Below are 24,128 nucleotides of genomic sequence, written 5' to 3'. Positions count from 1 at the left end.
TCCTTCCCTTATATTCTGCTCCTCGGAGGCCAGTTTCCTCCTGACACTTAGGGCGTGCCCTTCTACCAAAGCCCTGGTCATAGCCCGTGTGGCCTGGTTATAGTTCTCTAACTGAGGACATGTGTATGATGAGCGGGAAATAAATCAAAGTGCATCCTCAGGGAAGTTGGGACGATTGTTCTAGAACAGATTCGGCAAAGAGTGAATATTTCCAGCTTTGTGAGGCCCACCCTGTCCGATGCGGCTGCTGAGGTCTGTGAAAGTCACTGGAGACGACGCGTGGGTGCATGGGTGTGGCCATGTCCCGGTCCCACGGTCATGGCAGAAGCAGGCTGTGGGCAGGATTGGCTGAGTTCACCCTCCCTAGCTCCCTGCACTTGTCGTTAGGGAAGGCGGATTTGTGTGTGGAGAGCGCCTGAGGCTGGATTAGGCAGCCTCACCTGGTCTCCAGGTGTGAAGCCACGTGAACCCCTAACCTCTGCGAGCCTCAGCTGCCTCGCTTGTAAAATGGGACAGCACTGTTTCCCCCAAAGGCTTCGTGTGGCCCTGGAGCATCTGGATAGGTCACATTAAATGGTGGGATTTTTAGCAAAAGCTGGGTTTTTCACAAATTGAGTTTTCTCATGGTAGGGTCAGTTTTGAGGTTAGAAGTAAAGAAGCCACTAAAGGTTCCGGTGAGATGTTTCTCCCTTTGCAGATGACCTTGAAACTCACGTGACTTGTTTTTCTTTAGCAGAAGACCAGCTGGCTGATTCTCAAGGGGGACACAGACACAAGGACCAACTCTCCAGACCTGGACAGCCAGTCCTTGTCCCACAGCAGTGGAACTGACAGAGACACTCTTCAAAGAGTGCAAGGGGACAACTTTCACTCACGTGAGTGGTTCTTTTGAGCAGGAGCAATGATGTGCACAAAAAACCTCATAGCAAAGGGCCCCACAACTGAGTGGATCCCCCAATCTAGGCCTTGCACGTTAAAAAACAGCAGAGCAAACCAGGTGGAAGAGCAGGGCCTCGAGCCACGTGCTGATGTCCTGTGACTGCCGCCAGTCCGCCAGTGTGCTGCTGGTGGCCACGCCTCCGTGTCTCCCTGTAGCTTTGTCTCCAGAGCTGGGGAGAAAGTGGGGAGCCAGGCGGGCTCCTCGCTTGCTCTAGGAAAAAAGTCTTCCCGGGCTGGCAGGGCGAGGTTCAGAGCCTCTTTCCCTCCAGAGCAGTCATGGTGTGGTCCGGGTGGAGTCCAGACTCGGAGGCGATGGCATGGCCTTGTCCACATCTCCTGCAGTGTCCTGAGCAGGTACCGGACAGTCGGAGACGTTGTGGCCTCAGACTTTACAGGGAGACAAAGGTGCCGTTGCCTGACTGTAGGGGTGTCGTGAAGACTGAATCGGGAATGATTTTCAAATGTAGAGAAAACTCCAGAAAATGTGCTTTGCTTCAAGATGCTGTAAATCATAGGTGAAAACCAACAGCCAGCTGTAGTCAAACCCACTCAGTGTCTCTGGGAAGTAGCCTCTGGGATAAGGCTAAGCTGCGCTGGGGCAGCTTCCTGTGGGCAGGGCTTGGGCTTAGATTGGAAGCGGAGACCAGGAGGGGATGGACGCGGGTGGGAGGGAGCAGAGGAGAGATCCTGGCTTTGCGTGAGACAGACCCAAGTTCAAACCAAGCTCACCACTGACCGGCCGTGTGATGGGGGCTAGTTCCGCCTGGCTGCCTGGTGGGTCCTTAAGAGACGGAACTAGGTATGCTGGTAGCGTTCTGCCTGGCCCATGGTGGGTGCTCAGTAAACAGACTGTCATCTCCATCCTCATCCTCATGACTAGACACTGTCAACCGCCTCACCAGTGAAAGGTGAAAGTGTCTCAATGTGAGAGGGCAGAGTGAAGACACAGAACCTTGGAAATTGTAATGTGTTAAAGAATAAGTTTAAACAAAGAAAGGTGTGTTGTTTTGTGTATGATCTTTGTAAAGCAGGTGTCTGTATGCCCCTCATGCCTCCACCCCCGCCTGGGGTGCAGCTCTCTAAATATTGGGATCACAGAGCCGGTGCACAAGGCTGATGTCAGCCTGGGGAGGCCACATCAAAAAAAAAGTCCCCAGCAGGAGAGGGACACATCCACGATGGCCGCGTGCCCCGCCCACAGGGGCCTGGGAGGTCTGCAGCTGGGATGGGCAGCTGCACACTGTCCTCCAGTCCCTCTCTGTGCCCGCAGACGCCCGCAGTCACCCGCTGCCCCACTGCCCCTCGCTGGAGCAGGGCTTGCCTGTGGGCCGGGGACCCATGGCCTGACCGTGGCCTCTCCGCTTTGTGCCCCCTTTCCCTGATGGCTCTGTGCTTGGAGCCGGAGAAGCTCCTCTTGATCCAGCTCGGTAGCTTCCTCGGCAGCCCACTGCTTGCTCAGTGTCCTGGCATCGAGGCGTGAGCCCCGGGAACCAAGAAAGGGGTGTTTGGGGATCTCAAGGTGGCATTTTGCAGCCTTTAGTCCTCCCTTGCTGGGTGGTGGGCAGGCCTCGCCGTGAGTCTGGCGCCATGCGAATGACCTCCCCAGACTCCCTCGGGGAGGCTGGCTCCTGGCCCAGGGAGGCCCACTGACCTGCGTGGCTCAGGGCTGAGGGAGGAGGGGCGCTGTGTGGGAGAAGCCGGGCTGGAGACTGCCGCCCCCTGGGCTTGCCCTCTGCCGCTGCTGCCATATGACCTCCACCCCCTCATCTGCAAGTGCCAGAGTGAGGGCGCCCTGGGGCTGCCCCAGGGGCACATGAGCCTGGCAGGTGGCAGACCCTGTGAGGCCCAGAGGCCGTGCCAGGTGCCTCCATTGGCCAGTCACAGTGCTGCAAGGACTGTTTGTCACCCCTGCCCTTTGCTGTCACATTCGTATCCCACGCTGCACACGCGGACACAAGTAGTAATGTGGCTGCTTCCATCCTGGGCACACCTGGTCTGCAGGATCCGACTGCCTGTGCTGGGATTCGTGATTCAACCGGGAGAGCCCTCGACAGTTCAGTGTGTGTGTGTCCTTCTGTCACCGCAGCTTGCTATGGCAACCGTGGTTGAGATTCTGTCCTTCCTTCACCTTCTCCCGGTTTTCCAACGTCGGTTCCTCGGAGCAGGAAACCCAGTGTCTAACCATGTGATGTGCCTTTACTTCTGTTCTGGCGATGTTGCCTTGTCTCCCACGTGCGTGGAAGTGGCAGCAAGGCCCAGGCTGCTGGTTGTGCCCGGCTCAGGCACGTCTTGCAGTCTGCAGCCTCCCAAGGAGCTCAGGCAGGAAGAGTAGCACACACGGGCCAAGGGTCATCCACTCTGCTCTCAGGGCTCTTTTGAATCTCACCACGTAGCCCCAGATATGAGTCCAGTTCCATCTGCCATGATTTTACTGAACAGAGTGTTTGCACACAGCATGGCGCACCCGCCTGCACCCCTGGGACGTCCATCTGTAGTGCGCCCAAGAAAGGTAGGATCGTGACGCTCAACACAGTGGGCGCTCAATAAATGTCTGTTGAATTGAGATGCGTTAAATTCAACGGGTATTTATTGAGCACCCACTCTGTGCCAGACGCTGAGCGGGGCGCCAAGGGGCACAGAGAAGAGGAGCAGCCCCTGCGGCAGAGGAGCGTTCGGGGAGCTGGGAGAGGCACAGTCGCCGACGGAGCGAGCGCACGAGCATCCTGGGCGCCCCCACAGGCTCACAGGGCCTGGTCACAGCCTCACCCCACCCATGACACCATCACCACATCTCATCCAGGCCCGAATTCATCACTCAGTCATTCATCCATCCCTCCACCAGATCCTTACTGAGCACCCGCTGTGTGCTGGGCAGGCTGCCAGGCAGCCGAGAGCCAGGTGAACAGGGGCCCAGCCCCCTTCCCAGCAGGGAAGCCAGACGACTAAATGGCAGTGACAAACCAGTGGGACAGCCCTACCCCTTATCCCAGTGGTTCTGAGCAAGCACTGCCACCCTCTCCAAAGAGGGTTTCATGTTGAAATATCTATTTTATTGCAGATGACTTCTGTTTTCCTTTTATATTACACATAGGGCATTGTCTGGACTATGTGTAAAGTAGTTTATATTATAGCTGAACTTGATTTCTGCACAGGAAGGGGTGGTGTTGGTTTTTGTTATAAGAAGAAGGCCTTGAGCCTTCCAGGATGGGGCCCACTGCCCCAGGGGAGGGACATGGTGGTGTGGACCCTACCCCTGCCTGAACCTAGTGGACAGGTCTGCTGACACTTGGGGCCCCACATTCCTAGCCCTTGAGGTCCTGTCCCCTCTTTTGAGGTCCCCCACATCCTACCCCCAGGAGTCAGAAGTGTGTTTGCATAACACAAACCCCTGGCCAGCTGGACACAGTGCCCGGAGGACTTAGTGGTCCCTAGAAAGGCCCCCCCTTCCAAAGGGAGCAAGACCCTCTCCTCAAATCCCAGCACATGAGATGAATGTGGGGAGGTGGGAGGGTGGCAGCTGAGAGTGGTTGGGTCAGCTTGGAGAGGGGGGAGAAAGGCTCTGAATCAGCACCCGAGGCAACACAGGGCTGCTTCACCCCCAGACCTGCCTGTGGCTTTGGCATGTCGTGTCACCTTCTGTGTGTCCCCTCCCCTATTGTGAGGACCCCTCATGGAGTCACATGTCTGATGGGACACGTTTGTCTCTGTTGTCCCACCCTGCACTCTGGCTAGGGCCTGGTCTCGGCACCCATCGGGAGGTAGGCTTAGGAGACAGACCTGTCTTGGGGTTTCTTTTCCCACTCGCAGGAGGAAAGGGGTCAGGGCCTGGCTCATAAATGGCCTTTTTCTTTTCCCCTTTTATTTCTCTGTGCTTCCGAGGTGGGAAAAAAATCATGCTCATATTTCCTAGTGGGTGGTTGAAAAGGAGAGACTCCCTGATTTGCCGTCTCTGTCATGACAGTATCTGGTGGGACGGGCAAGCGTCCAGCTAGGGCACCGTTTCCTCATTTTACAATGGGCAAGCCAAGGCCCAGAGAGGGGTGAGCCGTCTGGTCAGTGGCAGAGGCAGACAGCCCCCACGCGTGAGGGGTCCGCTTCACAATTCTTTGACTTTACGGTGGTGCGAAAGCAGTAGGCATTCAGTAGGAAGCGTAGCCATGGTGCCAGTACCGTACGCACGTCTGCTTCTCGCCTTCAGCAGAGTATTCAGTGAATTACAGAAGATGTTCTGCACGTTTTACAAAATAGGCTTTGTTTGTGTTAGACGGTTTTGCCCAGCTGTGGGCTCATGTAAGTGCTCGGAGCACATTTCAGATAGGCTGGGCCAAGCCAGGCGACGCTGTGATAGTCAATAGCTTAAGTGCATTAAATGCATTTTCAACTTACAAGGGGTTTATGGGACGTAACTCCACGGTACATCAAGGAGCATCTGTATTTCACGAGCTCTTGCTGTCTTCTGGAACTATCCTAGGTGCAGGGGATAGAGGCCAAAGCAGACACAATTCCCTGTCCTGTGGAGCTGACATTCCGGTGAGGGTGGGGAGACAGAGGCGGATTTGAGCTATATTGGCGCCCTGCAGTAGGGGATGTGGTTTACATATAATAAATAGTGAGGGGGACGCATCTGGCAAGGCTTGAAGGGGGTGTAGTTGTGAACAGTGCCGATATTTGGGGGCAGGCGCTCCTCCCCCCAGTGTGGGGTCATGGTGGTGGGTTGGAAGAACAGTGAGGGGCCCATGTGGCAGGTCACATAGCATCTTCTTGGCCCGGGAGGACTCTGGCCTGGCCTGACCATTTAAGAGGCCTCTTGTTCATTGTTCTTGTTCAGGGCTGAAGGGGGTTCCAGCCCCCTTTCTTCCTCAGACGGGGACACTGAGGCTCTGAGAGGGGACCCAAGCTTGCGCAGGGCCACCCAGCTGCAAAGTCACCTAGACATGCACTGTAAGCTGGTGGAGATCTGTCTGCTCAGGGGATGGCTCACTGGTCAGTTGATTACAAAGCATCCCAGGGTGCCATGGTGAGCCAGGTGTCCCTCGATGCATGGGACAGTCCTCTACCAACAAAGGGCCTCACCTAGAACGTCCAGATGTTACTCCGACCTCTGATGAGCCAGCCTGGAGGAGGACAGACCCGAGGAGGACATGCTCAAGGCCCCAGGAGCAGTCCCAGCAGAGAGCCCAGGGCAGGGTGGCCTGCATGGGCTTCTGAGATGAGGTGGCAGGGGAGCCTGGGTAGGCTGAGCTCAGGCACAGGGAGTGGCTGTGCTCTTGGCCTGATGTGTAAGTTAGGAAGCAGGTGTTTCCTGGAGGGACCTTAGGACTGCAAGTCAGGAGCCTCGTCTGACATGCTGGGGTCCCCTTCCTGGCGAGGTGACCTCAGGCAGCCCCCTGCATGTCTCTGGGCCTCGATTCCCTCCTGTGAGATGGGAAGAGTTGGCCAGGCCACGTGTCTGGAGGAGCCTGTGTGAGGCTGGGTGGAGCAGGCACAGCTGGCAGGTCTAGCCCCAGCCCCTCTCCCCACACCTGCCTTCCTGGCTCCTCGTTCGTCTGTTTTGTAGATCGGGGTTCACATACAATTTCATGTGACTGTGGAATTCCTCTGCTAAGAAAAGTTTGAGAACCTCAGTGTTGGTGTTGTAAAAGGCCCTTCTTGACCCACATCTGGAACCTTCCCATGGGCCATCTGATGGCAAGCCCCTCCCCAAGGCAGGTCCCCCAGCTGAGGCATCTCCTGAAATTGTCCTGTGTCCACGTGTGACCTTTATGGAATTTTTTCTCTGTCCTCGTCGAGTCCGTGAGGAACCCCGGAGAGGATAGAAGGCCCCGGATGAGCATCCATTGCTCAGAAGCGAGGCCTTCCTGGAAGCGGGGCAGTTCTGTCCACAGCACCGCCTCACCTTTCGAGGCATGGTCCTCGGTCCTGGGGACACACACGGGCTTGTGAACATTGAGGGACATGACCCACTGTCCTCTCCGAGGCCCCTGGGGCAGCCTGGTGGCTCCCAGGAGCAAGCGTAGACATCTGCCCTGTTCATGGTTGGCCCGTTATGCTGGGTGCCGGGCCTAGTGCCGGGGTGGATGCCCCCAGATGAAGCAGATGTGACCCCTGCTTTTTAAGGGCCCACAGGCTAGTGGAAGGACAGATATTCAGGGACCTGGGACAGGCCTCCTAAGGATGCCTACCCCAGCGTAGGGGTCCCGGGCCCTCCAGGGAGGTAGGCTCTGCTATTTCCTTCTCTTCCAGAATGCTCCCACACCACCTCTGAGCCAGGCAGGTGTTCAGGGCAGAGGGTCACGGCAGAGCTTCCTTTCTGCTCTCCCTTGGCATGGCATTGAAGAGCTTAATCGGGAGGTCTCAAACTCCTGGGCCCACCCAGGCCGGCCAGGGCCAGAGTGACAGGTAGGTGGGCGGGGCCGGGAAAGGCAGCCACACCTGACACTGAGGCCAGTGTTTCCAAGAGCCCTTTGTTATTTGAAGAGATATGAGAAGTTAGGGCTGTAATATGAAATCCCCCAACTGCAAACATCTCAAGATTTTTTGAAAAATAAAAGCGTCTCCAGGCCCCATTTGGTTGGTGGTGGCCTCCACTTGCCACCTCTGGCATGGGATGGCACAGCCCTGCCTGTCCCACAAGGTCCCACAACTGGGCTTCTTCTTCCTCGGCTCCCAGCTCTTCTGTCTGTAAAGTGAGGGGCTTGGCCGGGGTATCAGAGGGTGTCCAGGCCCCTGAGCCTGTCAGTGTGCATGGGGGCCTGCGGGGCTGTGGTTCAGGCTCTGTGGTGCTTCCCGTGTCCTGGGCAGGCTCGGGGCATCACCCCTCCATGGCTTCATAGTTGGTGCCCTGGGGACAGGAGGTCACAACAGAGGCAGGACATGATCCTCGGGGGTCTCCCACAAGTCACCTGCCCCGCTCCGCCCACCTTGGCGGGGCAGCCCACCCTGGGCCACGCCCCTCCTGGCTGCATGGAGTCTGCGCGCGTGACCAAGCTGTGCTGTGTCTGTTTCAGGATCCCCCTATTCCAAATCTGACTCTCTCCCAGGACACGGAAAGAATGGCTTGGACCACCGGGTAGGTACTCGCCCCCTCCCCGGCGTACTAACGATGGCTGTGAGTCTGAGCACGCTCCCCACAGCTTCCTGACCACACAGCAGGAGGAGAGGCCCGGGGACCCGCCCTGCCCGCCTCCGCCTGACACTCCACCGGGGCTGCTGCTGCCACCGCCGCTTTTTCTATACCAGGACCGAACCAGACCTGGGCACCACCCTCCTCCTCCTCTGCCCCCGCCCCAGGCCCAGGGACCTCAGTGTATGGGCAGGGGAGATGGGGACCACCCAGAGTGACCAGCCCCAGGTCTAGGAAGCCCCTCCTGACTGCTCTCCTGTGCTGCAGAGCCTCACGAAAGCCTCAGGGTCACTAGCCAGGGTGAGCCGAGCGCCCACTTCCTTGCTGGAATGCCACAGGCCCGCCAACCTGGTCCCTGCTGGGACCACTGCTAAGTACCATTAGCACCTAGGATGATTGTCCGAGGCTGCATAGCCTGGACCAACTCATCGTTAGGCTGTCTTTGGCCGCTCCCAGCCGAAGTCTGGTTGGATCCCCTGTCCTGAGTCTTCTGAATCGGGACGTCTGAATGTCAGCCCAGATCATCTGGTGCCTGGCTGTCCCTGCAGAGCGGCCAGTGGTGTTCTAGGCCAGGAAGCTGGCACTTGGCTCACTTTGGCTCATGAAATGCCCTGGGACAGTTAGTCCCCGTGTTTCATCCTCTTCCCACAGTGTCACCAGGTCTCCAGTAAGGATCCCTGGGGTGGGAAAGGCCTGATGGCACCAGAGCCCCTGACACACACACGCACCCCCACACACCCCCACACGTACACACACACACACACACACACACACGTGCGTGCATGCGTGGCCTAGGAGACCCTCCACTGCCCAAGGCAGCCTCTTCCCAGTCTGAGAACATTTTTCCACACACGAAGGCAATTCACTTCTCCAAAGAGGCCCATAAGAAACTGGAACAGTCCTGGCAATAAGTGTGTAACCCGGGGCAGCCTCCCCTGGATGTATCCTGTTTCCAGGCTCAAGGCCATAGGCCGCCATCTCCAGGTGCTATGGGGCATCCTCTTGGACCAGTGTTTGTTCTCTGTCTTTGGGCTCTGTCTGACCCGCTGTTTTGTGCAAGGCCCAGCCTCCTGGGTCTCCCCCAGGCCCGGCCACCTCTGCATGGTTTAATTCTAGTGAACCCCAACCCCCACCCCACTAACCACTCTTCCTGTTCTGGAATGGGCCAAGTCGGGGACACGCATGTGGCATGCTTCTTTAAATTTTCTTCAAAGGATTTCTCCACCCTGCATCTTCCACACGGAGAGCAGGGAGCTTAAGAAAGCTGGACCAATGTCCATAGGACCCCTGCGACACCAGGACATGTAAATCCCAGCCGAATCTCGGTGTTGGGGTCCTGAGGGCAGTGGGAAAGCTGTCTAGAATGTTCTCTTCTCGCCTGGAACAGCTGTTCTCTAACCTTGGGCAGGTGAGCACGGTGTTCATGGTCTGGACCAAGCCAAGGTGCTCCCCCAGCCCAGGCAAGTCCTGAGTATGTGGAAGAGTCAGAGAAAAGCTTTCGCTTCCTGTCATCCTGTGTCGTTGGTGCCCAGACTGTGCATCCCCTAGGAATTTTCTTCTCTCAGTTCACCTGCTCAAATGACACAGATTGCAGCCTCTCTCGTCTGCCGAGACGGTCATGGTCCCCAGACGCTCCACTGCCCTGGAGAGTTTGAGAACAGCTGACCCAGACAGTCTGGCCAGGACAGTCTTTGTTTCCTCTCCCAGAACCATCAGGAGCAGAATCTTAAGCTTTGTGGAATTCAGCCCCAAGTTCTCTGCGAATGTGTTCCTCCTGCAGCCTGCGGGGTGGGAAGGAGGGGGTTAGAGGCCCGCGTGCCCTCTGCGTGCGCTTGGAGAGTCGGTAAGGGCAGAAGTCACTGCGTGGAGGTTGGTTCTCAGCTTCCGCAGGCTTATGTGGGAGATCGGTGACTGCGACGGATAACTCTGCCTTGGGCTTCTTTTCTCCCTGCTAACGCTCTTTCCTATTTTCGTCACTCTTTTGAAGACTTTTATGTACTTTTATGCCTGTTTCTCAGCAGGAGGGTGTGATGCTTGATCTTTCGAGTGTCCAGCCTTGTCCAGGGCAGCCACTGCCAGCACCCGCACTCCCCCCACCCCCCGGCCCTGGAGATCTCCAGTGAGTGCCCTCCGTGCCCCATTGGCGCTGGCCCCGCGGGGCTCCAGAGCCATTTGTTAGGTTGTTTCTTGGTTTGTTTTTGCTTCCAGAAAGGATTCTGGGTGGCTTAAAGTAAGAGGACAGATGTAGTGAGACCAAAATGCCATTAACACGAAATCACAAAGGAAGAGAGGAGGAAACTGTGAGAGAAAATTATATCAAAACAAACAAAGGAATATTTTATGAGAAAAGCTATCAAAGCTTAGCTCCGAGCTTCCTGACAGCCAAGGCATAGAGGCAACCATGACCAGCTATGCAGTTCCCACTGTCTGGAGGGAGAAGGGAAATTAGTTTATCAGGGGAGGCAAAAATGTTCCTGGGTCTTGCTGCAAGAGGAATTTGTTACAAGGGTCCAGTGACCCTGCACCATATGTCCCACAGGCCAGTAAAATGTCCTGCTAACCAGACCTGCCGCAGCGCCTGACACTTGGCAGGTGCTCACAGCCTACCCATGAAGTGAACGGGGGAGCAGCCGCCGGCCGCAGGTTTCCCCAGGTGTGGCAGTGATGATTCTGCCGTCACCACCCGTTTGCTACTAAGGGCCTGAGCACTGGCCGGCAGCAGATCCTCGTGGTGCTCCCTGAAGAAGTCCCATTTTGAAAATGCCTGATGCTAAATGTGAAGAGACTGATTGGATTTTTTTTTTAAAAAATAGTATGTATTATTGCAAGATTCACACTCAAAAATTATTTTTAAAGGATTAGAAGTAAAAGAATGAGCCAGGTGCCGTGGCACACCCCTGTAGTCCCAGCTACTTGGGAGGCTAAAGCAGGAAGGTCACTTGAGCTTTGGAGTTCAAGACCAGCCTGGGCAACATAGCACGACCCTGTCTCTTAAAAAAAGAGAGAGAGAGATACTAAAATCACAAATATATGGAAAGCAGGAGTGGCAATACTAATATCAGATGAGGTGGAAGTTAAGGTTAAAAGAAATTAATAGAATTAATAAGAGTATAAAGAGGGGACACTAATTCACGATGAAGGCATAAACTTAATTAATCAGTTTTAGCATTCAAACACTGAAGTGCATTAAGCAACATGGCAATGCCAGACACCTTGATAAAATACAAGTATGGTAGGTGATTTGAATATGACTCTTGAATAAGACATATGGATCAAAAAATAACCAAAAAGTACAGAAAGTAATTGAATAGTGCAAACAGCAAACTTTAATAGGTATATGAAAAAAATTTATGTCTTTTGAATCAGTTTTTCACATGTTCATAAAATGTTTAAAAAGTATATAACTACAGAGAACTGTAACAAATCAGAGAAGTCTGATATTTCCAAACAGCAATGCTGGGGAGCACACACACATTAGCATCAGACAGCTCTGAGTTCAAATCCCAGCTCTGTCTTTGGGCAAATTACTTAAATTTTCTGAGTCTCTATTTTCTAGTCTTTAAAAAAAATGAGTCTTACCTCCTGAGGTTACTTTGAGGAAAAATAGCATTATGATTGTGAAATCTTTTCATAGGCTCTGTAGCATGGTTCCCACATGAGTAATTATTTAACAGTCAAGTCCCTGCCGCCTCTCGCTTTCATAGACATGGCTGCTGAGTGAGATGGCACATTCCAGTGTGCGCTTTAGCAAGAAAAGACTGGTGGCAGCCACAATCTCAGTTCCTGTTAGCAGTCCCAGTGTAATTTTTGGAAAATAAAATACATGGGTTCAAATGTTTACAGTCCCATGTATTTGTTGTATGATTTGGGGCAAGTTGTTTGACTTCTCTGAGCCTCATCTGTAAACTGGTGACAATGCTGCCCGCCTCCCAGAGTTGCCGTGAAGATGGGAGAGTGCCTGCAGGGCAGCCAGCACACACCGAGTGCTGTGCTGTTGGAGACATAAGTGACTCGTTGCTTTGAAAGTCTCCAGTGCCTCCATCAGGAACTATAGTGGAGTCAGCCAGGAATAGCCCCAGTGACGCTGCCTTTGTGATGTCCCCTGGACTCTTGGCTGTCCTGCCAGCCCACACACCAAGGCAGTAACAACGCAAGAGCCCCTGCACCTGAGAGGTTCTGTATAGCCCATCCCCACCTTGCACTTGGAAGAGGGGGGTGGACTCCACTTCCCCTGCTCTGGACTATCCGATGTTCCCCCGCCTTCACCTGGATGATGGCTCATCTCCCTCCTGGAGTCTCTGTCTTGTCTCAGAGCCTGAACATCAGAGGAAGCTGATTTTGCTGCTAGGAAGTGAGTTAGTTTCCAACGGTCCAAGGGGAAGGAGGTGGCCTGGGAGTTTTGACGGCCTGTGGTGCAGGCCTGTGGCACTAGGGGGCAGCATTTCTCTTCCCATCAGACGGGCCAGGCAGCAGGACTGCAGCACACAAGGGGGTTCCTTGGCCAGGACAGGAGCACCTGGGGTGCTAGTCTGAGACTGAGAAAATGTCTCAAAAATTATTCTTGGAAACTCCTAAGAGTTCTTTTGTGGAGGCGGCAGAGGCAAGAGGCCATGGAGAGGACCCTGGCTCAGGGTCCAGGGCCAGGATTGGCGTGAGGCAAGTGAGGCACTAAGCAAAAGACACAGTCATCAAGACATTTTAATGCAGTATTGTTAGAAATCCAAAGTAATGCAAGAAATTACATGATGAGCAAAATAAAAACAATTTAAAGACCAGTTCCAACCCTTGGCCTTCGTGCTCACCCCACTTATGAGCCTGGGCCCAGGCTGGTGAGTCCAGCTCTGGGACAGCAGGAAGGTTTGTCTTCTCTCTGAGCCTCAGTTTCCCTGTTTCAGATGAAGGGATTTGGACTCAGAGCTCTCTGAGGTCTCTTTCTGTTCCTGCACTCTCTGGGCTGTCATGGGGCCTCACTTACTGCCTACTGCTGTGCAGTGGTGTGACCGTCCTTGGTGGCAGACCCACCGGGTTAAACATACAACCTCCCCTTCAGCTGTAGAACTCTCTCTGTGGAACTTGAATCCCTGTACCCAATTTCAGAAGCACTGGCCAGGAGCCCTGACCCTATTTCAGACCCTGTACCAGGTGCTGGGGATCCTGGTCCTGGGCGTGCATGAGACGTTTTTTTCAAGGGGCTCCATCCACTGTGGGCAGCTGCTGCAGCAGCGTGGCTCGTGGTGCAAATACCAGGTGCCAGAAAGGAGCAGGGGCTGAGCAGGAGAGGGACTGACTGCTGCAACAGCTCAATGCTTTACGGCATGGGGACCCTGCACAGAAGTTTGCAGGGTGTGTGGAAGATGTTTTCAGGTGGGCAGAAGGAAAAGAGAACTCCAGGTGTTAAGGTTCACAATGCACTGAAATGGCTGGTGAATGCCATGGGCATCTGAGACAGGTGGCAGGGTCCTCAGCTTCACGGCCTTGAGAGTATCATCCCATGAGTGTCATTGTCAGAGGCCACCCACTGTGTAGGGTGTGTTTCAACACACACGGCTTTGTGCCAGGGTGTTACAGACACCAGGCTCCTTTAATCCTCAAAACAGTCATGCACAGAGCTGCTGTTAGTGCCATGGTTTCTGGAGAGGTGGGACCTCCCCCCCCCGCCCCGTCACGGGGTGGATGGACCTTGACTCGCACACGCAGCTGTGTGCACCAGTGCAGCTCTGGGAATAGAGTAGAAGTTCCACGAGACAGTGCCTTGTCCAGGAAACTGTGGCTCATCCTTTCTCCCTGGGCATCTTGCAGGGGACAGAAGGCCCAGGGTGGAGCCTGGGACTCCCAAGCACCTGGGGACAGCGGGTTCTAGGAGCTGCACTCAGGAGCCCACCGTGTGAGGGGGCAGAAGCCCTGCAGATCACCAGCCCAGGTCCACAGAGCGCTGTGCCTCTCGCAGCATGAGCAAAGGGAACGGTGCTGAGCCAGCAGTGTGGTCCACGTCAGCTGCAGAGCAGGGGACCCAGGCACCTGGCAGCGGCTGTCAGAGGGTGTCAGGGTTGACCAGACAGGCAGGTGTCCAATAAGCAAACCCTCCAAGCATGACAGCCATGGTCCCACAGGTGTGACATCCTGATGTCCCCTTCCAGAACCACTGCCGTTCCTCTGTCACGCGCCACTGTCGTGCTGCAGCCGACACGCTCCTCCCAGGCTGTGTGAGGACCGAGGCCATGAGGAGGGGTCGTATGCTGGCCCCGCCCGCCCGCCGTCATGCCACCTGCTTCTTGCCGCCCACTGTCTCTTTCTCTTCCAGAATGCCAACCTGGCCCCGTGTGGAGCAGACCCGGATGCCAGCTGGGGCATGCGAGGTACACGGCTCGGGGACCCTGTGGGTCTCTGGCGGGGGCAGGGGTTGCTAACAAATTTCCACAAGTCTCATTCTGAAACCGCCCCAGCGGGGGCCTGCTGGCAAAAGGCACCAGGCGTGCTGGGCAGGGACACTGCCGCGGGAGGGCGTGCTCATTTTCCCGCCTCTGCCGGGCAAGAATCAGTTTCCCTCCACTCCAGCACTCCCAGGATGCTCCCCCTCCTGGCTGGTGAGGCACTCCGCGTCACTTGGGGAAACTGAGTCACAGGCAAAAGGCTTCTGGTCTGAGTGGAAGGGGAGCCAGGTCAGACCCTGCCTACACCCTTGCTGGTCGTGCAGCTTCAAACTGAGAAGGCTGCTGGGAGGTTGGTGTTACCAGAGTGGCCACCTGGTCACATGCCAGTGCCTGGCAGGAGGCAGGGCTCACTCCTGAGAGTGACAGGGGAGCTTGGGTCTCGTGGACTGGTTCACACACGGGTGACAGAGCATCCGGGTGCCGTGGCTCCCTCCCTCTAAGTGGCTTTCCAAGTCCTTGGGCCTTGGAGTTGGCACATCTGGGACCGCACGTGGCATGTGAGAAACTCAGGGACTGGGCCCACTCGGGGTCTCCCTTCCGAGATGGTTGGAGGCCCAGGTCGTGGAGACCCTGCTTCCCATGGGTTCTGTGTGCATGGAGGCCCTACTGTCCATACTGTTTTATTTTTTCAATAAGATGCTTTTAGTCTGGAAGTAGAATGTTTTCAAAGCTAGGGTGCAAAGCTCAGTAGTTTAAAAAGGAGGAAGTAAAGAGTTAAGAGGGTAAGACAGTGAGAGACAGAGTGTCAGACCACAGAGAGATGTCAGTCTCCACAACACCCCACAGCTTTCCCAGGAATGCCCACTGCGCAGGTGGGAAACTGAGGCTGAGGAGCACAGGGCGCCGTCAGCTTCCAGTCTGGCCTCCAGCCCGGCCACGCCCTGCTCTGGATTTCCCGCTGAGGCCCCCAGAGCCCGCCTCCTGCAGCCAAGATTAGAGCCCAGTGCGCACTGCTCAGGGACTGGGCCTGGTCAGCGACTGCAGGGTGGGGACACAGGGGCCCCCAGGGTGGGACTACGTCCACCTAGAGAAGAGTTCTTGCACTTTCTAAACGACCCGTGGTCTCCGCTCTCTCTCTTACAGAATACAAGGTAAGAGGGGCCGCGCTCTCACACTGACCTCTCCATGCCGCGCAGCACCTGCCCAGGTTAAAGTTCCTTTCTGTTGTGCTTTCCCTGTGAAATGTGTGTGTCAGATGGAACGCAAGTATGTATTCCCAGGTGGCCTCTGCTCAGCTCTTTGGCACCAGTGCACGCTTGCTTCTTGAGATGACTCTGGTTTCCTCCCCGACAGATCTATCCTTACGACTCCCTCATCGTAACAAACCGAATCCGTGTGAAACTGCCCAAGGATGTGGACCGGACGAGACTGGAGGTACTAACCGGGCCCTGGGGGTCTCTGCAGGTGACTGTTCCACACTGTCAGAGTCACACCCCGAGGGGCCACCGTGGGGACCAAGTTAAGGACCCACGTTGCTTCAAAGGCCACAACAATGATGGCTTTGCAAGGGAGGCACACTGGCTCTTGGATGGGGCGGGGAGGCTTTGTACCAATGACGCGCTCCACGGAGTCGTCTCCTCTGAGCGCTGATGCGGAGAAACCTGCTCCAGCTCCCGGACGGTCACAGCCTCCTGGGTTCCTCCCACTTGACCATGTTCTCACCTGTCTAGAATGATCAGAGGATCCTTGGAAAACAAGTGTGTGTTTAAAAGTCCAAACAGGAGGTCAGCACAGAGTAGGTGTTTGGATAATATTTGCTGACTAAAATGACTAGCTCTGTTGAGTACCTACTATGTGCCCAAAGTGCACGTGTGACACTGTTTAATGCTCACAGCCATCCTAGAGCCAGCAATGTCCAGCCCGTGGGATTTCCTCTCCTGAGCCCTTTCATGGGTGTGTCCCTGCCTTTTAATGACTCTTTTGCTGAGGGTAAGAGGTCTCAAAGCTCCTGAAGGGCAGGGCCATCCGGCCCCATCTGTGACCCAAGGCTGGGGTGTGTGAGGTCCCTCGTGCACAGGGCCAGCTGCCAGACCCTGTCCGACCTGCCCAAGTGGGCAGGGCTCAACCTGCTGCCAGGAGAGGAAGCAGGAGGACTGGACTCAGCAGGGGCCCAGGGCCTGGGGCTCTCCAGGAGGGGGGTCTGGGGAGGCATTCCAGGCCAGGGGAAGCCATGTTAAATGCTTGGGGGGTGCTGGGCAGAAAAGCACCCCAATGGCGTTGAGCAGGCGCCAACTTTCCTGCACTAGCTGGCCGTATACTCTCATGCCTCGATTTCTGCACCTTTGAGATTAGGATATTGGTATCCATTCGAGTGGGTCGCTGTGCAGGGAGAGGTCAAGGGGTTTTGTGAAGCCCCTTGCCCAGGGCCTGGGAAATCCCACTCCCTTAGTACAGGGTGGTGGCGAGGAGGAAGGGGACCGGGATGCTGGTGCGGCTGCCGCCCTGGGGAGGAGGTGCATCCACTTTGACCCTCTTTGTTGTAAATGACAGGAACCTGACCCAAAGTGACTTACTGGCTCTCATGACGGAAGGTCCCCTTCAGGTGTGGCTTGATCAAGGGCTACATGATGTGTCCAGCACACAGTTTCTTTCCTTTCTTCTCTTGGCTGTTCCTCCTCTGTGCTGCTCCAGCAATAGCTAGACTTTAGCCTCAGCTCTCTCAGGCTCAATGTCTGCAGGGCAGAGACCTGTATCTCTCTCTCTCCCTCTCTCTTTTTCTCTCTCGACCTCTGGGTGGATCATAGAACTATCCCTGAATCCCCCAGTCTGCCCCAGGGAATGCTGTGCCCCAGCTGGCCAGGTCAGCCCCCCACCCATGCCTGGAGCTACCCGGGCTGGGTGGTGGCTGTGAGAGGAAGCTCCGAGACCTGGTTCCTAAAGGTGGGGAAGAGGATGCTTTGCAACAGGCAGGCAGCCAGTGTCCACCTGCAGGGAGGGGGAGGGGAGGTAGGGGGAGGGGTGAGAGCACAGTGAGCCCTGGACCGCCACGGCCTGTGCTGAGCACCCCACATGTGGGGCCGTTTGCTAGTGTGACATTTGTTTGGATTTTACCCTACAGAAAAGGAAAGTTCTAATGTGTTAGAACGTGTGTGGCCATCCGTGGGAGGGGCCGGGCAGCAGGGTCGGGCTGAGAAGCTGGTGTGTGCATCGGGGCAGGGTGCGGGGGGAGCCCCCAGTGCCAGGCGTGCAGATCAGCCTGGAATGTGTGCTGAGTGAGGGCACAGAGGAAGCCCCGAATCCAGCAGGGGCTCTGTCTCCTCCTGAAGCCTGGGTCCTGGACTGCCTCTGCCAGGGGTCACATATGACCGGCCCCGGCAGCCAGGCAAGGCGCCCACACTGGCTTTTTCTGCGTGTAACTCCAGCACCCTAACTGCCCGCAGGGGAAGCATTCTTCAGCCTGGAAGTTGGGTCCTTGTTAATTGTGCGTTCAAGTCCAGTGTAAACACCGCTGTAGTAAAATGGGTGCTTCGGGCTTCTGGGTCGGGACTGCCTGGAGGTATTTGCCGTATTTGCCCTGTGCCTTTGCTCCTTGAAGCGCGTGTCCCCTGTGGGTGCTGGAGTTAATTGCTCTCACCAAGAGGGGTGAGCTCAGATAAGGTGCCCAGCAGGTCCTGGCACAGCAGCGGCCTTGAGACCAGGAGCCTGTTGGGACTCAGCTACAGCCCTCTTGGGACTGGGGTGTGCTTTAAATCATCGGTGCCCACCCCCCGCCTCCACTGCGCATCACGCCTGAGCTCCACACCACCCCCACCCCCCACACCTCACCCACACCCGACCCCCGGTCTGTGGAAAAATTGTCTTCCATGAAACCAGTCCCTGGTGCCAAAAAGTTGGAGACTTTAAACGACTTCTTTTTTACCTTTTTTCCCCCACTACAGTACAGAATGAAAGCTGCAAAATACCAAGGGGTTAATGCATGTAAATGTATCCTTTTAAAAGCCCTCTGACACCTGGTAATGGGTTTAAATCATTCAAATCTCCAAGAACACACCCAAGGGTGGGACACTAGTTCCCCTCACCTGAGCCAAGGTGGGGGGGGGGGGGACTGGAAATGTTAGCACAGTGGGCCACAGCCCTGGGGCTTGGCCCCGCCTGGGGCTGGGAGCTAGGACAGCAGCCAGAGGGCTCAAGGGGACGCCTCCCAGAAGGACAGGAAGGGACCCCTGATGTTTTTATTTCAGGGGAAAGAGCTTTATTTTTAATATAAAAACAATTCATAACTATTGTAAAAGTCCAGAAAAATACAAAGAAGAACATAAGAATCTTGTGGAATCCCCCCACCCAGTCCTAACTGCTAACTCTGTGGTGGACATGCTTCCAGAACTCTCCTTTTGCACATGCCCTTGGAGAGAAGCAAATCCTATTTTGGATGAATAGTCTCATACTATAGATACAGTTTGACATCCTGCTTTTTGCTTGCAAATCTGACATGGACATTTTCCACCCCGTTTGTGTGGATCTGCCCCACCTTTTGAATGGCCACGTTGTGGGCCCCTGGGAACGCGTTTCCCTCGTGGGAGGGGCCCTAGGGCCGGGCTGGGAATGACAGGCCTCACTCCAACTCACAGCCGTTGGCTGGAGCCCGGTCTCAAAGCTCCCACGGAGGTAGGCTGGGAAGTGCACCCAGGCCGAGGAGCAGAGGGTGTGGGTGGACCTCGGTGGAGTCCATACCTCTGTTGGGCAGACCCTGGAAGGAGGAGTGTGGCCAGTGGTCAGTGTGTGGCAGTGGTCCCTACCGCCAGGGTGCTCAGCTGAGTCGCTATTCATTTGGTGACCATGCGCCAGTGCCTGGAGGTGCCTGGTGAGCAAAAACGGCCTGAGCTCTGCCCCCTGGACGCACAGTGTGACACGGGAGACAGATGCCATCCACTAATGACCCAAATGAGTACATGTACTTGTACACCGACACTAGGGCCCTGAAGGAGAAGAACATGGGCCTGTGAGTATTTAAAATGTGCAACCATTAACTGGGTGAAGTAAGGATGCGCACATGTGGGTGTGCACGTGCATGTTTTGTGAGGTGAGGGATAGCAGGTAGGAAGAGAATTCGAGGAAGAGCAAACTGCATGTGCGAAGGCCCTGGGGCAGGAGGGATCCTTGGCTGTCTAAGGAACTGTAGGATGGCTGAGGTGTCTAGACCTGAGCAGGGGAAGGTGAGGACAGGCCAGGCCCTGCAGGGCCCTGGGCAGTCTTAAGCAGTTTGGTTTTTAGCCTAAGAGCAATGGCATTTGAGTTGGGGATTATGTTGTCAGATGTGCAATTTAAAACAACCCCTGTGGCTACGCTGTGAAGGTCAGATTGGCTGTGTATATAGGGAGACTATTTAGGGGCAATTTGGGTGGTAGGGGTAAGAAGTGATGGCATCTTGGACGTGGGTGGTGGCATTGCTGAGGGTGAGACTTCTTTGGGAAGTCAAGGGCCTGACTCGGTGATGGACGTGCCTGGCGGTGAGGGGGGAGGAGCATTCCAGCTGCGACTCCAGGCTGCCTGGGTGGGAGTCCCTCCACAGAGCAGGATGTGCCCAGGCACCACTGACACTCTGGCCTATGAGGCATGGCCGAGGGCACTCAGGGTGCTCAGCCTGGCAGCAGTGGAAGGTGCCATGGAGGTGCCTGGTAGCACATAGTAGGTGCTAGCCAATGTGGGTGGCTTATGAAGGGGTGTGGAGGAGCCTTGATCATCCTCTCTGGTTCTGGAAGGGCTGTCACGTGGAAGGGGACAGAAGAGCAGTGAGATGCCAGGGGGCACAGCAAGGATCCGCGGACACAGCTCACGAGAGGCAGAGCTGAGATTCAAGGTGTCACGCGAAGCCACTACGCTATGCTGTCTTGCTGAGTAATTACAGCATTGAAATGACTTTCTGACCCCTCTCAGGTGTCCCCAGTGTCCCAGTGCACACACACAGGCATTTCGCTCCTTGGGTCAGAAAGCGTATCAGCCAGCGTTCTCCAGAGAAGCAGAACGATTAGAGACAGACAGACACACACAGATATACGTTAAGAAATTTATTTTGTGAAGTTGGCCCACGCAAGTGTGTGGGCTGCAATTCTGACACTCGTAGGATCGGCCAGCAAGCGGGAGACTCAAGCGGGAGTTGAGTTGCCACTTTGTGGCAGTTTCTTCGCTGGGAAACCTCAGTTTTTACTCTCATGGCCTTCAACGGATTGGATGAGACCCACCCACGTTATCGAGGGTGATCTTCACTTAAAGTCAACTGCCCGTCGACAGTGACCTCGTCTACAAAATGCCTTCACGGCGATTCCTAGACTACGTCCAGCCAGACAACTGGGCCCAAGCAAGTTGACACTTAAAACGTAACCATCACAGGCAGCAAGGTGACGGGGTGGGAAAGGGGCCTCTTGTCCAGCCCCTGTGTCCAGGTGAGCCCCTCGAGGCCGGTCGCTCCTGGGTCGCACTCTGAGACCTTTCTGCGTGCGCCGCCGGCCGTGGCTGTGCGGAAGGGGAGCCGCTGGTCACCAAGTGCTGTGGCTCTCCAGCCGGCCCCTTCCACGCCCTGCGGCTGCGGCTAAGCGCACACCCAGGTGTGCTTCCGCAGGAAGAGCCCGCGTTGTTGGAATGCACCTGAAAAGTAAGGCCCTGCAGTGAGAGAATATCTCCTTTGTTTAAACCCACCGGACCGGTCTGAGGAGAACCGGGCACCCTGCCAGATGGGTTTAGGGGCCACCTGGGTGTGCCTGAGGGGTGGGTTTGCACCAGAATCCGGGACTCCGTGGCCTCCCTGGCTGAGACGCTGTGGAGAAACTCAAGCAGACCTGTGCAGCTGAAAGGAAGCACTGGAGTCCAGAGCAGCCGGACCGAGGGCGGGCCGGAGGCCAGCTGGGCCAGGGCCTACAGGCCAGGCCAGTGGCAGGGAGGGCACGGGCAGTGCAGAAAGGGGTCCTGGGGGTAGATGTAGGTTCACAGATACAACCAGACAAGGTGGACTGTCCTTCCCTTCGGTAAGGGTGGGAGAAGGTGGCGAGCAGACTGACCTGTGCCCACCCCGCTTGTAGCTGAGAGCCAGAGGAGGTCTGGCCAGGTCACAGTGCCCCTCTCCTGGAGGAAGCCTGTCACCATTCGCATCAACTGCAGAAACCACCTGGGAGCCCCTGCCCACACCCGCCCATGGCCATCACCAGCAGCACCAGGGCCTGCAGCACCCGCACCCTCGCTGTGCTGTCCTTCCTGCTCAGCCTCCAGCTTCAAGTCGTCCCTTGGGAGGCGCCCATGGTGTGGCACACGCACGGCTGCCCTCCTGTCCCCCTGCAGCATGCAGTGTCTGGCTGCCCGCCGTCCGCTCCTGTCCCCCTCTCCTCCATTGTGGTGACCAGCAAAGACCAACCCTGGTGAGACCCAGCGGACCGAATGCAGGCTTGCCCATCTTCCTCCCTTTAGACACACGGTCGCAGGTAGCAAGGACACTGGGCACTGCCGGGATCCTGCCATGCCACCTCACTAGGGACCTTCCTGCCATCCCCCTCTGCCACCCCCGTGCCCCTCCCCTGGCCTCAGACCCCGCCGTGGGGAGGGGCCTCCACCGCAGAAGGCAGGGCCGTGTGGCAGGGAGCCCGCCGGCACCAGCGCTGGGCCTGGGCTTTCCTCACGCTTCAGCCCTGTCCTTCCTCTTGTTCACGCCACACCTGCTAAGCGCCCCCAGCCCACCCCCACCAGAGGCAGTGTCGGAGCAAGGTCTCGCCTGTCACGGGCCCTCAGTCAGCATTCGCTGGGTGGTGGTGGGCACGATCTCCTTGCATGGCTCCTTTGATGTGATTCAGAAGGGCATGACTGGTACCTGCAGGTGCAGGGCTGCAGACTGCATGACACACCTAGCGTCTTAAATGTGTCGGGAGACCCAGTCTGGAGTGGCGACTCTAAGTCTCTGTGGACTGGGTTGTGGATTTCTCAGCACACCAGGAGCCCCAGATCTCAACACCACGCAAATGGTTAATTTCTGGCAAGCACCAGGGTTCCTTTCCTGTTTGCAAACTTGAGATAGCAGCAGGCAGCTGAGGGCCTTTCTGGCAGAGACTTGCTGGGCGCGCTCTGTGTGACTGTGAGTGTGTGTGTGTGAGAGTGTGTGCAAGAGTGTAAGTGTGTGCATGTGTGCAAGAGTGTGCATACATGTATGTATGTGTGTGATGAATGTGTGTGTGAGCGTGAGAGTGTATGTGTGAGTACATGTGAGTGTGAGTATATGTGTGTGTGTACGTGTGTGGGTACATGCATGTGTATATGTGAGTGTGAGTGTGTGTGAGTGTGTCAGTGTTTGTGTGAGCATATATGTCAGTGTGTGAGTATATGTGTATGTGTCAGTGTGTGTGTGAGTATATGCGTCAGTGTGTGTGTGTGAGAATATGTGAGTGTGTGTGCGTGTGTGTGTGTGTGAGACTCTGTGCCCAGATTCAATCAGGATATGGCCTTGTGCGGGTTCTTGAGTGTCCTCCTCCAGATCACCCCAGCAATGGATTCCAGAGCATAGCGCGTGCTGCACAGACGTGGTGACGTTTGTGAAATACATGCCATAGCCAACGTGTGTAGGAGTCGGGAGTTGCGGGTTCTGGCCCCAGCTCTGCCCTGGGCGCTGTGTGTCCCTAGCGGGGCCACTTTCCTCTGAGCTTGGTTCCTTCACTGCAAAGGGGTGTCAAGGACCACGGGAGGCCCAGGCACATGGAGGGACCGCCCTGTCCTCACCCCAGTCCCTCCCAGCTGCGCAGGACTGGCCCAGCAGCGGGCCTTGCAGAGTCGCTAACTGCCCCTCTCTGTTTCTCCTTTTGTTTGAAGAGGCACCTGTCACCGGAGGAATTCCAGGAAGTGTTTGGGATGAGCGTGGAAGAGTTCGACCGCCTGGCGCTCTGGAAGAGGAACGACCTCAAGAAGAAAGCCCTGCTGTTTTGACGGTCGCCAGCCGGCTTCGCTGCGCGTGGAGAGAGTGGCGACAGGGACCCCCGGCGAGAAGCGCGCAAACACCCCCCACTGCACCTTGCTCAGGCTTCTCTGTGTCGATGGGGCGGGCAGTGGGCGCCTGAGGGGGCTGGGCCGGGCCTCAGGGTGGGAGGGGCCCCTGGCAGGGGCAGCCCGTTTCTGCCAGTGACCCTGCTGCCCGTAGTCTAGACGGTTGGCTTCGCACCACCCTCCCCGCTGTGGCCTGGCGTCAGGGAGATGCCGCAGAGTAGCTGTCCCAGGGCATCGGCTGGAACATGCCAATAGCCCAGCTCCCCAGCATCCTCGAGGTGCCCGGCCTTGTGCGAGGCACGTGGGGTACGGAGGTGGCCAGGACGTGAGCTGTGATGACAGCACTGACACCACCTTGGGGACACATGGCTCCTCAGGGCAGGGCAGGCCGGCCTCGCACGCACCCGCAGGCCACTGCAGGGAGAGGGCTGCCAGCATCCCGGGCGGTGCCGAGCCTCTGTGACGGGTCTCCTTTTAGGGACAGACACCAACCTGCCCGGGCGCCTCCCGCCAGCACCACCTCCATGCACCGCGTCCTGCCAGACCATCCCCTAGATGCCTACATGATAACTTTAAAGTAACACAGAAGTTTTTATTTTATTAAAAAGTATAGCCTACCTAAATGTAAGACGACATATATAAAGAGTTTAATTTCACGGTCCCCCGACGGGGAGCGCCTCCAG

General features: G+C 56.2%; 1 protein-coding gene across 6 annotated transcripts in view; it reads left to right on the top strand.

The window, feature by feature from the left end:
- Positions 1 to 23,506, top strand: part of ABLIM2 (actin binding LIM protein family member 2) — a 97,820-nt gene extending 74,314 nt beyond the window's left edge. For 2 of the 6 annotated variants that reach the window (XM_069496523.1, XM_069496520.1), the window contains 6 exons: positions 737 to 875; positions 7,947 to 8,008; positions 14,364 to 14,418; positions 15,577 to 15,584; positions 15,787 to 15,867; positions 23,275 to 23,506. In XM_069496523.1, coding sequence (XP_069352624.1) covers positions 737 to 875; positions 7,947 to 8,008; positions 14,364 to 14,418; positions 15,577 to 15,584; positions 15,787 to 15,867; positions 23,275 to 23,388 — 459 coding nt within the window. In that variant the 3' untranslated portion in view covers positions 23,389 to 23,506. Of the gene's footprint in view, positions 1 to 733; positions 876 to 7,946; positions 8,009 to 14,363; positions 14,419 to 15,576; positions 15,585 to 15,786; positions 15,868 to 23,274 lie in introns of all 6 variants that reach the window. The other 4 variants (XM_069496521.1, XM_069496524.1, XM_069496519.1 and 1 more) reach the window with 3 other exon arrangements.
- Positions 23,507 to 24,128: the final 622 nt, after the last annotated feature.

Source organism: Eulemur rufifrons, chromosome 20 (assembly GCF_041146395.1).
Source record: "Eulemur rufifrons isolate Redbay chromosome 20, OSU_ERuf_1, whole genome shotgun sequence".
Lineage (NCBI taxonomy): Eukaryota > Metazoa > Chordata > Mammalia > Primates > Lemuridae > Eulemur > Eulemur rufifrons.
This window is presented reverse-complemented; position numbering and strand designations above follow the sequence as displayed.